Source organism: Neopsephotus bourkii, unplaced genomic scaffold (genome assembly GCF_033783945.1).
Source record: "Neopsephotus bourkii isolate Nb327-2 ecotype Australia unplaced genomic scaffold, CSIRO-AGI_Nbou_v1 NB_1792, whole genome shotgun sequence".
Classification (NCBI taxonomy): domain Eukaryota; kingdom Metazoa; phylum Chordata; class Aves; order Psittaciformes; family Psittacidae; genus Neopsephotus; species Neopsephotus bourkii.
The window spans coordinates 10,507,569-10,520,873 of record NW_026902266.1 but is presented as its reverse complement, the minus strand read 5'-3'; the positions used below and the strand labels follow the sequence as shown (position 1 = coordinate 10,520,873).

Genomic DNA, 13,305 nt, shown 5'->3' with positions numbered 1-13,305 from the left:
ATACACTTCCTAACCCTATTTGCAAGTGGGAAACTAAGGCTTTAGTCATGCTGAATCCAAACCTTAGATCAGTCTCTTGAATAGTCCTATCTGAACCTAAAATCTGTAACAGAATTAAGTCTAAATGGAACTTTCCCTCAAAACTGTAGAGAAATTAAGCCTTTCTAGACACTGCACCAGAGTCAGTGCAATTCAAAGTCATGAGAGTCTAATGGCACTATAATGCTACAGCAAAGTAAGAAAATTCAAGAGGATAGGCAGAACTGCATTTTTTTATTATTTCACTACTGAAGAAATAATTAAGAAAGAGTACTGAAAATTTTTAAGGGGTGGGGAACAATGTCAAGGAAGGAAAAGATTACATGCTACCAAGCTATGTACGACCAGGGAAACTAAAGAGAGGCAGCTGATGCATGTGGCCACCACTGACAGATGAGCACGAGATCAAATATGAGGGAAGTTTTTGCTATCTGACAGTAGTACATGACGCACAATGGTAGCCTTGAAAAAATTAGTTACAGATTAAGTATGTGACAAACTACCCAGCAGCAAATTACAGGCATAAGCATGGTGAGTCAGCTCTCCAGAACATTGTTTAAGTATTTGGCTATATAGAACATGAATCCCCAGTAATTAGATCTTGCAGGAAAAGAATCTAATTGTATTTATACACAGTATGTTCCTCTCTGCATGTATTTATACATGCAAACATTTTGCTGTGGAAAGATTTTCAGCAGATGTTATTTCCTCTTGGTTCTTTTACATGAACTTGTAAGTACAGGAAAGAATGATTAACTGATTATTTACAGAGAGTCTTTAATGCTCCCAGGACACCATGAAAAGACAGATTTCTAAATTACTTGACAATAACAGAATAACTGAAGAATTTCTTCATAGGACATTTGCAAACTAAGAAAGAAATTAAAAAGAAAGTATCTTAGAGAGAACTGATTTTGCTCAGTGACTGAACATCAAACAAGACTGCGTATCAGGAAAGGAACATAGCACAGAGAACAAGTATTTCTGTCCCTACTTTACACGCAAGGAACTCCAAGATACAAAAATTCTTGTTCTCTTTTTATAAAACACTAGGGACAAAAATTCAACATGTGAAGTTGGGCATATTGCTCACAGACAAAGTTTTAAGAACATGCTCGAACCGTTTGCAGATCAGATCTGAAGAGCTGACTGAGGTCAGGTGGTAGGTCACTGGAACCAGAGAAAATCTCAAGCCACATTTTCTGACCTCAGTTACATACAATAAGGGTTCTACAGTATGTCCTTCCTCTACAAACAAGCTGACAGCAAATGCAGGCACACTAGATACCAGGTTAGAGTAGCCACTGGTCTGACACAGAAGACATAACCATGTGAATAATGCTCAATGCTGAGGTCAGCATTGAGCTGAGTCTATTAGCATTAAATTCCAGTACAAGAAAATAGCATTGCACAAATCAGTACGTGGAAAAGGTTCTTTCTTAGAATGATTGCTTAGGAAGCTCCAAGAAAATGGTTAGAATGAAGCATCATAAAATTTCATCTTCTAGAAATTTAGCACTCCATTGCTTTAAAAAAAACTAATAAGTAAAAAAAAATAATCTCTTTCACTGCTGGGTGAGAGAAATAATTTACTGAAAAACAAGAATGTTTTAAGCGTGAGAAAAGCTTTTTTTTAATGTCTATTTCAGGACTGAATAACCTTAAGTACATTGTAGCTGTCAATATTTTGCAAGCCATTTCCCAGTATACACCCTTTCTTATATGAGTTGTTCCCTCACTGATATGGGTTCAAGCAACTGCAAAATCACAGAGGGATTTGTTTATAGGGACAGGGGGGCAAATACAAAGCTTTTTAGGAAAGGACCTCTGGAGGTGATTGAGCCCAAACTTCCATCAAAAGAAGGACTATTCATAACACCAGATCAGGTCACTAAAAAAGCAAGTGCTTGAGCACCAAACTCTACATTCACTGTGATGAAACCTAAAAAACTGTGGCAGGAACTTGGCTTCCATAAATCTCTACCCTGAGGAGGCTAAACTTGACTTTTTCACAATCAAGTCCATGTGTTGCCAAAGCACAGCCTGAAAGGGTTGTCAGATCCAGAAATAACTGGAATTTTCTTGCTGTAAACTCTTTTATTGCTCCTCCTGCCCTTTCTCTTTAATGCACAGGGAACAGAAGCCAAGGTAAATCTACTCTACATGAACCTCCCTCCCCCTGTCAGAAAGGAAGTGATACAGTGAGAAATGAGAAGTATCCAAAAATGGTCCTGCTTTCTTAGGCAGCCAGAGCTAATGTAGTTGCTTGTTACATATAAAAATGGAACAGGAGGCACAAATCAAAACAGACAGACAAGCGTGAAAGAAAGAACAGAAACACAGAAGCAGCAAACCAAATCAAAACATGGAATAGCCATCCTGGCAGAAAAACTGCTGCATGTCAAAGCAGCTCGCTTGCTTTCTGGCTCTCATAAAGACGGCAGGGAATACCCAACATACTATATATACATTTAATGTACAATGTAAGAAAAAAATTGCTGGGAAGGTATCATTTATTTGAACATTTTAAACTCATCCAGATTTCGGATTTCAATGACAAAAATCATAATGCCCATGGCATTGAGTGAACCAGTGCAGTTCAAAGCAGGGGGTTTGTAGAATGTATTTACATGCTGTAAGTGCAAGAGTGCTAGGAAGAAAATCCCCAAACAGCAGCTTTTCACAGATTTCCCTTTGATTTAACTCCAGGTTTGCAGATTTTCTGGGTCTTTTTAAAGGTTCTATTTTATCTTCCTGATTTGTTTTTGCTCCATTCATTGCACATAGGCAAAAAACCCCACTTTATCCAGGATATTAATTTCTTCACAAACATATACTGGGGAGAAAAAACAACCAAACAAAAACCCCACACCACTATGCACCTGTAATGCTTTCATGAATCTCAATTTTTAAAGAATTATCAAGGTATTTGATATCTAAAGATGCTGTGGTTTTTTACTTGTAATACTATGCAGGGTAAACACTTTGTCATAGGTTCCTGCCACAACCGTTTCATTTGTTTGCATTAGTTTTCTGTTGAACCATCCAACAATCCTGTTCAGTAATGGCCTTAGTCATCCTTTACTAGCATCACAGACCAAACCAGAATTTAATCTGCTATTTCCACTGGAAAGACAACCATATTCACATTAATTCATTATATTTTGTTCGGGGGTTTTTTTCAGTACTGAATACTATGTCAAACAATACACTGGGAAACCAAAGCTTTCAGGAATACCAGCTTAGTGAGCTAAGCTACTACAAAACACCCTAAATTTACTGCATTTGCAGGCTCTGTCTCACCAAACTGATGTTTCTTTTTAAAAACAGGCAGAATGTATACTGGATACCTCCATTAATAATGAAATACCAGCAATAATCACAGATATAGGGGGAAAGCAAGCTAAGTACCATACTACCCAGCACAGAATTGCAAAATTCACTGACCTCCAAGTTGAGAGGCACAATCAGCTCTACATGAGCAATTAGCCACATTCCTCTTCTTGCCTAATGTCAGCGTAACCTCATTAAACCTAATGTTTCCTTCGCGTTTGTCTTTAGCACATTGTTCTGATCATAGTTTCATTGTTCTCTGAGCCACTTAAAAACGCATTACACATCTAGGACCAGAGTACAATCATTACACTACATCTTCAAGAGCTATTCATGTATAAGTCAATGATTTTCTCTCTGAATTAGCTTACTATTCACAGGATCTGGTCTACAGGCTCTTTTTTCTTAAATCATAAAGAGATTGGTTATGCTTGGAAAGGTAATGCTCACTGTAGTTAAATTCTAACAGAAACCTTTAAAATGTTATTTTAGCATATTAAGTGCATTTATCCTGCTTGTTTACAGGACATACAAAGGTTACAGCCAGAGTAGTCAGAGTGGAGACAAAACCTGCAAAGCTAAAAGCAGAACCTAAAACTTTCAAGATTTCATCTAATTACCGATGAACTTTCTCCAACAAAATCTCTTGTGCCACAAAATGGCATAAACCAATTTACCCTTCGTCCATTTTCATTACTTAGATCTGAAGCCATTAGCAAATCCATTCTTTTTTTTTTTTTTCCCCAAGATTCACACTCTTAACAGTAATGAAAAAATGATACAAGTTCTACTCCAGGGCTCTGCTTATCAATTCCATTTTCTTCATTCCTAAATAACATGAACTAGCTATGTCTGCAGTGGATTGATCAGTAAAATCCCTCAGGAATTTTAAAGTTGCATTTGGTTTTACTTTTTCAACCAAACCCAAAAGATTTTGCAGCTTCAGTAGGGATGTAAGAACAGAAATCCAGTTATAATCCCCTGCAAACACTGCAGTTTTACACTATCAAAGGTAAACTAGGTATGATTCCACAGATGAAATTATACATGAATGAACAGTTAAATACCACTGTGCAAAAAAAGTAGATGAGCTGGATGAGAAGATGCTATGTGTACGCTCTGAACACACTTCAACTGACAGGGATGCTTGTTGCTGGAGATCTGTTACTAGTCATCAACATAACCTTCAGGAGAGGAGGTACTCAACATTTTCTTTAGTATAGTTGATGAATAACACCTCCACTCCATGGAAACATACACAATATAGCATTGGTGGGCAAATGCTGAAGGCAAGAGAAGACTAGAGCAGGATAAGCAATAAGAATTGCAGCAAAAGCAGAGGTTTTTATAGCTAAGAATATTAGCTTCCACCACGCAGAGCAGTATCAGCATGCAAAAGCTCTCGGTCTACATTACGTTGTGTTACTGACACAACTTGTTTATATTAAAGTATGTCAACATTTGCCTGTTTGGGGAATTTTTCAGAAAATTAATAAAAATATTATTGGCATATAAGAAAAATACCAGGGGTTACCTGCTGAGAGGTAATAGAAAACTGTGCAACTCCTTCACAGTAAGCACACAGTGCTCAGGGTCTAACTTAACTTGCTTACATCTAGCAGTAAGTTTGAAGACAGCAATCAATCCTGGGCAGCCCCAGCATGTGTGTGACTGGCATCTGCAGAATGGTCCTGGAAATCACACACTCAAATGATTACCGCTTCTTGCTCTGTATTGGAACTGACCAGCACAGCTCTGAAGTTCTGAACATAGCACAGACACGGAGACCCCGTGAAGGCAAACCAGGCACTATGAGATTAAACAGAGCCTCAAGGTCATGTAGTAACTGTGATTTAAGTACTACCCTGCATGATGCTCTGTTACAGCTTATGACAGGTTTACCTTTAAACTAGTAAAAGAATTTTTACTTTTCAGCAAGATGCACTTCAAAGTAGAATTTGGCATCTGTATCACTATGCTGCAGTGGCATTGCTTTTTGCATTAAACTGAAAAACATTAGGTTTTTGTTCAATTATTTTGCCAACAATTTTTATATTCTGATAATTTTACCCTTGACTCTTACTTATTTTAAGCCTAGGTATTGACACACACCATCTTTTTTCAAATATCTGGATAAAGTGTTTGCCTCAGGGCCACACCAAAGCCTGTCTAACCTAGGGCTTCCTTTTTAGCCAGAGAGACTACAGACATAGTGATACTGTAGATTCAGATCTCAATAACTGAGCTGCAGTATGTAAAATATGTGTGAAAGATTTGGAAAAGATAGGCTCAAGTCCTGCAAAATCCCTGTAGGTAAGCCCCAATACTCTGACCTCAGTAATTACCTTTATTAGTCATTGCTACTTTTAAATAGACTTGTCAAGGATATACACTATTTTCTTACTTAAGCAGTAATGGAGAGACTGTTGGACATACACAAGACAAGAATACAGTACAGTCCAGACAGGACAGTGTCACACTGACTTTATCTGAGAACTGCACATTACTAGAAAGATATTTATTAGTCATTTACCATCAAATAAAAAGAAATTGTATGTGGTACAAAAACCGTATGCACACGCATATACACAAAATGTGAATAACTCTAAAGTAGATCATGTCACTTCTTCCATGACTATGCAGCTCAAATAGTAAACCTAATACTGGCAATGTCATTTCCACCTACGCCTTTGTCATTGTCAGTAGTGTATTTTTTGTCTACCTACTCTCACCCAAAATCATTACAGACTTTTTTTCATACAAACACGCCCATATGTCAACCAGGTGAGACAGTAACACTGAAATAACAACCTGAAGAACCCTTTCGAGAATGTTATCTCGGTTTTGTTGAATTGATTTACAAAATGCCTACTTGCATCTCTAATTTATACACCTCAAGCCTCAGTAAGACTGGACAGAACTTACTGCAATTTAAGGCTCTTTCACCAAATTACATTACATGCAGACAGTCTAAAGAAATCACGTTGATGTAAGATGACTCTCATTTCTTTAACACAGCAGGAAAACACCAGCTATTTTTCCATCAGTACTCTTTTCCTCCTCTGCAATTTGAATGCTCTCCTTTTGGAAAAGACTCAGTTTTCAAATTTTAGCCCTCCTTCACTTCCAGGTTATACATGCCAAAGCAAGACCAGACCACTCACATTTTCCAATCTCACAAAATTCTCAAGAAATTACTTTCAGGCTCTTTACAAAAATTCAAGGAAATTAAAAAAAAAGAAGAAAAGAAAAAGCTGTATTTTGCAGTCAATTCCACATCTGACATTCAGCTGCATGCAGCTAACCTTTGTGTTTCCCTTTTTTCTCCTTTCTGGTGCCGCCAGTCTGACAGCTCGCAGCTGCGGCCTTGGTTTTTTTAGTTGGTTTCGGAGCTTGGGCATCCACTACCACCTTTACATCTTCCTGCTCGGCCTCCTGCACTGCTTGAGAGATTCAGGGAACCCCACCATAAAGAAAACAGAGAGAGAAGAAAGAAACAAAGAGAGATGAGAGAATGATTTGAGAACTCTGTGAAGATATAAAAGCGTAAGCAGACATAGCAGAGTTTGTTTGGTATTTCAGACAATTCATGCAGACAGGAGAGTCAAATAAACCATAATTTGCAAAGCTACAGTAAACCTGAAAGTGCTAGGTTAGCTGGAATGTACTTCCTAACTTTTTTCCTCCTTCCAATAATCTATTAGCTTCTAACTTTCAGGCCAAAAGTGACATCAGAATATTAATGTGTTGCTGAGCTATTGTAGGAAGCACTTTTCCTCACAGTAAAGCTCTGCCAGACTGATCATCAACTGTGGCAGCATGAAGCCAGAAAAACTGTAGTTAGAGTTTGCACTGCCTGTGCTTAAACCTACATCTTAACCCTGAAAACAAGGAATCATTGGAAGGTTATTTTCAAAATACAGCTTGCACAGTTGTATATATCACAGTTCGATGAACAGAATGGCCATGAATTTTATGGTGAAACTACACCCAAGCCAAAAATATAAACTCCTCCTGTTCTGTAACATATGCAAAAACTAATTAATTCCTTAGAAGTCTCAATATAATATGCATGGCAAAAACTGTGAATGTCAGCATAATTCATGCAATGCCGATTGTTTTCAAAGTAAAAGGTTGCTTTTTCATTTTCTAAAAGCATGACACGCTTTGAGGTCAGTATTTGAATCTGTGAAAGCAACACTCACTAACTCTTTCTTCTGGCCAGGCCAAGCCTTGAAGTGAAATAATATTGAGTTTACAAAGTCATAAATGTAACTACCTTTGTGAAATACAATAAAATAATCATCAAACTTTACCCCCCTAAAGAAACAACTTGTAAGTGGGCACGAAGTGATGTTGGTGCCAGCTGCTGGTCATGGTCAGTTACTAAGCTCCATTGGCTTCATGTGATGACTGTGGTTCATCCCAGATGGAGACAGCCTCCCACCATCCCTTTCTTTTTCTCAAAACTAAAGTGCTCTATTTAAAAGGATAAAAACAGTTCGCTAAGGAACCTTACCAGAAAGAACTGGTTGTCCATAAAATTACTTTTAAAATATCCTGAGAAACTAAATAAACCCTCAAAAGGCCAAATGATGCTCAATGACATGTGGACTGCCAGTAATCTCTCTCTGAAGGTGGACATTCTACCTAGGCTTCTGGTCTGTGAGGCAATTTCCCTGTTCATCAGGAATCCTTCCTGCACATGAATAGCAATAGAAGCACCAAGGAAATTCTTAGAGGAGTAAGATGAAATGGATTTATCTCTGTGGAGACTGTAGCTTACAAACCCACACCTACCCTCTTCAGCACAGCAATCTGTCATCAGTAGCATTACATTCACAACACAAAGAGCATCTGAGGCACTCGATAAACACATGCTCCTTTTCTCATTACACAGCAGAAGAGTTCCAGATTTAGAGAAAATATACATTAAATTAGTAGAGGGGTGACTAAACGGCTTGTCACTGCCCAACACTTCATACGTGTCTTCATCATCCATTATTCACAAGACTGCAGTCCCTTCGCTGAGTGTAGAGGAGCACTGGAAATGAGTAAGATATAACCAAAGGAGTGAGTGCACAGGATGCTAGGGAAAACGTCACATTAAAGACAGTACACTGGGTCCTATTTTCATGGACATGGCAGCCTTGGGCTAAGCAGGGAACCAAAGAGTCTCCACTCCACAGTCTTTAAATGTGTGACTTACCAACCCAGCAATCTACCCTGCATTTGTAGCTTAGTCTCTCTTTAAAAAACAGGGATTCTTTTGTTTTGAAAATGCTAATCCACGTTATAATTAAATTCAGTACAAATTGCCTTTATTAAATGAGCAGACAGTTCTCTAAATCATTTTAAATATGGCCATATTCATTCACTCAGATGAAGCATCATTTACTTGGTCCAAAGCAATGATTAATCAGCAAAGGATGAAACATTCTGACACTGCTAATTGAAAAGCTAAAGACTTATCTTCACTATCTTGTCAGCCATCCTTTGATCTAACAACTAAAAGCCTGAAGCTTTTTGAATTACTTCTGTCTTATAACTTTCAGCAGGAGATCTCTGATTGCAAGTACATACATGATGGAGCTCCAAAATGCAGAGAAGGCAATGTTTTCATTGCTTTATAAGGCAGAGAACGAGATTTCAGTTCAGTAGCCATTCTGAGCATACACCATCAGTGTTCTCTCTGGTAAACAGGACTTCAAGTGATAGAGGCTTAAAAATAAGATTTAAACCATAAATGTGCAGATGCTGCAGCTGGGTTCATGAAAGGAACTGCCACAGAATTCCCTGCTCCTAAAGGATGCTTTTTTGAGCTTTACAATTACATTTAAAGCAGCAACTCTAAGATAAATCCAAATCTAATCCCAAAATACCATCTGCACCACAAAACCATCTTGTTCTTAGCTATTAATTATTCAGCAAATCTCAAGTAAGACTCATCTACTCACTAATGTTTTCTCTCGTGACTGCAGATACCACAGAAATTACGTATTTTTGCTACTGACTGTACAAATTCAGTTCAGGACAGAGCTTAATTCCTGGACATTTGGCTATGTATACGCATTTAAGCACAGGGTAAGCACTGGTCTCCCCTGCCTATAAGCACTAACCTCCTCATGGGTAAGTGCTGCCCACTGCATCGAGGCAGGAAGTGAAGTTCACAGTGCACAGTTCCTGCCAACAGGGCCAACCAATACTTTGATCCCTGCAGAGGAGTGGGCAATGGGCTGTCTTCTGAAGCCTGCCAACCTGCAGATAGGGCTCTGCAGACATTCCTTGTTTAGTGGGTCCAACAGATTTAGATGTGGAACAAAGTAAAAAACTCTGTTTTCTGTTTCCAGTGCTTTCTCCTGCCCTGGAGAGCTGTAAGAACAATCATTTCTAATATCCTCTGTACTCACTCAGCAGCTGGCCATTAGCATGTGGAGCTTTGAACTTACTGAACTAGAACTCCTAGTCTTTCTCTGTACAGATGAAGCAATTCATAGAGGTAATGTTTATCTCCAAGCATGTTGCAGGGGATCAAACATCTTCCCCTCTGCCCTTTACTACATTCTGGATCACTAAGTAACAGCCTGACAAGAATTTCCCTTCTCAGCAGATTGGGAACCTTGAGGCAAACTCTAACCTGCATTCTCCACAGCCTTTAGATAGCCCCATAAAACAGTTCCCTGCAAGAAAATCTGAATAGGAAAATCAGATAAACTGGCCTCCCTAGATAATATTTGCTGATATGACAGCAAATTACGTGCTTAGTTGGATGTTAAAGAGTTAAAAACAATGACAGGCAATAACAGAGGATAAAAAAAGAACCTTAAATGCAGCTATACAGGGATGAAATTTCAAAGCCTGTCACTCAAAAATGCATTCATTTCAGTACAAAAAGGAATTTAGAGAGCTTCAAACATCCTTGTGAGAGTTACCTTAAACAACAGAAGACTACATTTGAAAATCTAGCCTGATATTCCATGTGCTCCAACCCAAATTGTTAAAATCTTCACTTAAACACCTGACCCCCTCCAATATTTTCCTTTTCTATTAGAATTGTTCATTTGTACTAGAATTTGCATTTGGACAAGACAAAAATGGCGGAGCATGTGTTGTGGTGAGACAGAATTCCTAACAGCAAATAGCAATGAACTCTCAGATACTGTGTTTCATTCTCATTTCAACTCCTAAATTGTAAGAAATAGTTTTGACAAAATTGGGAAGCTTTCAAATACAACAAAGACATGATTTTAATTTTAGTGTTACTCATTCATGTTCATTAAATCAAGCATTGACTACTACCCTCAATACAGGATTAGGAAAAAAAATACTTTTGGGGAGATAGAAAACAGCACATAGTGCTATCTTAATTCAAGATCTGAGCTGGAAAGAGGAACAAACAAACAATCCATTAACAAGGTGAGTGTACAAGGACTCGCATCTAAGAGAAGAGCAGTAGCCTGTCTTTGCCCTGCATCACCAATGGGCTAACTGCTAAAAGTGGGGAAAAAGAAGCCACTCCCATGAAGCACTTCCATGTTGGACAGCACTGCGTGCTACAGGGAACAGGGATAAAGCTACAGTGCACAATCAAACAAAAAGATGCAATTTGTAAGGAAGTGACAAGTTCTGTATTATCTGTGACAGATAACACAGAATTGGAAAAAAAAAAATTTGAAAGACAGTTATCCACACACATTTATATGAGCAAATGAAAAGCATAATTTTTTGTCTGGCCTTCATGATGAGAAGTTCACAGAGGACATTAGTTTCAAAGTAGCATGCAATGAAAATGCAGATTTTTTTTTCATTTGCATGACCATTTGTCTTGATAGGACTGCTTGCACATTCTGATGATCTTAGAGGAAGAAACAAACAAACAAAAAAAAAGAATCTCTTATGAATCAAAACTTACCAATCTCTATCACATAAAAATACCATGTGCTGAAAAACAGTGGGTTTGATCAGTACATTATCTGAAGAATGACATGAGTGAAAAATCACAAAAAAAAAAAGGGAAAAAAAAAGAAAAAGAAAATAAAATTAAATGGCTACATTAAAAATTTGTACAGTCTCTGTGGAAAACATACGAAGTAGAAAGAGGACAAACCAGTTGATGAGGTATGTGAGAAAAACTATTGGCTCCACTGGGTAAGGCAAGTGTTCATTTTATTTACCAATGTCCTCTCAACAGTTAAAGTGAAATCCAGAATAAATACCATGTAAAAAACCCATAAATTACAGTTCAGTGTACCTTAACAAATCAATGCAAATTGATTGTCCTTTTCTTACAGTTGACTGAGATGTTTCTGTGCTTCATTGTAAGAACAGCTTGCTATTTTACTTTGTAAAGTTCTAACCTTAGTGAATCTTGCTGCTGATTTGGGCTGTTCATTATTACTTTATTTATCAACTTAGATTCTGATCTGGTCTACAACCCATCTAAATGATACTTGAATCTACCAGAAATATTGTAAAGATGGGCAAATCCACTGTATTTTACAATGCAATACAGTATTTTTATTAGTTTTATATAAACAATAAAATTAGCTAAATGGAAGGGCCTGAATTAGGGAAAGGACACTGGTATGTTAGTTAATATTCAATCACATGCAAAGATTTGATTTCTGTTTCAAAAGGCTTATAATCAAAGGCATTACCCCTGCAGCTAGTAACAATCATATTCTCAAAAACTTATATTGCCCATAAATTCCCTATCTCTCCTTGCAGCTTGTGTATCTAACACTGATGTGTTGACTAGGCTGCTTCTACAAAGGTGAAAATTCTCATAAGTAAAACTGAATGGGAATGGGAATGGGCTGCGAAAAAAGAAACAAGCGTACATGAGAATCTGGTGTTGCTTAAGGTCATTATTAAAAGCGCACTGCTGTAAGATTTCCTCAGAAAGACCAAAGGACAGAATTAAACAAAAAATTCTTCTCAACCCCCACATAACTGCTGCCCATGAAAAACCTATGCCATGAAGATTAAAGACAGTAAGGAATTACATAATTGTTTAGTGTACTGGGGCCCTGAGGGCACGAGCAGACTTTAATTGCCCCAGTGAGCATCCCTGGGGGCTTCCACCCTCATCCTGTCCGTGGGCCATGGGCTCTATTTCAGCTCATTATGCAGGTGTGGTGTGTCCCATGTATGTCTCTTGGGAGGACCCTGGTGCTACACTCTAGGTAGCTCATCTGCATGATGGACTCCTCATATGTACATTGCAGCCCCACCTCCTTTCCAACTTGGAAGCACCCTGGAGAGCCCTGGATTCATCCCTTTTTGTGAATTTCCTGAGAATCCTGTTGGCAGCGGCCAGTTCTGCATGCCATGTCTGAAGCAGGTGGGTTGATCTGTGAGGGTATCGCCCATGCTGGGGTCACCCTCATCTCCTGGCCCCTGCTCCTCCCAAATACTGAGATTGTCAAGGACAGAAAGTAACAGCTATGGCTGAGGTAGTAACTGAAAGTAAATACAATGCAAGTGGAGCTTATCTCAAACCTTTCAGCACCAAGAAGCACAAAAAGACCTCTAAACCTCTTGGCTACCCGCTGCTCTCTGATCGTTGCTGCTGGGTTGGTTTGTTTATTTTGGAAATGTACTAGCGCAGTAAGGATTGCTGATAAATCAAAAAGATGCTTTAAAGGACGAAGGTGAAGAGACTGCAGCTGAAAGGGAAATTTCAGAATATATGTTTATTGGAAGTTAAGTATTTTGCCCACACGATACTTGGAGTGCTGCCTGATCTCTCAGTATTAATAGTCTTGTGCACAGAACATTCCTTGCTATCTTCAAAAACCAAACAAATACCTTCTCATTTCAAGGTCAGTGGAAAACAGGGATGGCAAGGCACTGTTTTGGTGAACATGCAAATATATGGAGTTTTAAACGGATAGTTAATTGATGTCATCTTATATATCTGACAGCTTGATA

The 13,305-nt window shown here is 38.3% G+C and overlaps 1 protein-coding gene across 7 annotated transcripts in view; it reads right to left on the bottom strand.

Moving 5' to 3' along the window:
• The window catches only part of TUB (TUB bipartite transcription factor), a 155,545-nt gene that overhangs the window by 20,234 nt on the left and 122,006 nt on the right, over positions 1 to 13,305 (bottom strand). For 3 of the 7 annotated variants that reach the window (XM_061380488.1, XM_061380484.1, XM_061380487.1), the window contains exon 4: positions 6,678 to 6,815. The exons of 2 other annotated variants lie outside the window; for them this stretch is intronic. In XM_061380488.1, the coding sequence (XP_061236472.1) occupies positions 6,678 to 6,815 (138 nt within the window). The remainder of the gene's footprint in view (positions 1 to 6,677; positions 6,816 to 13,305) is intronic. 2 more of the 7 variants (XM_061380489.1, XM_061380486.1) reach the window with 1 other exon arrangement.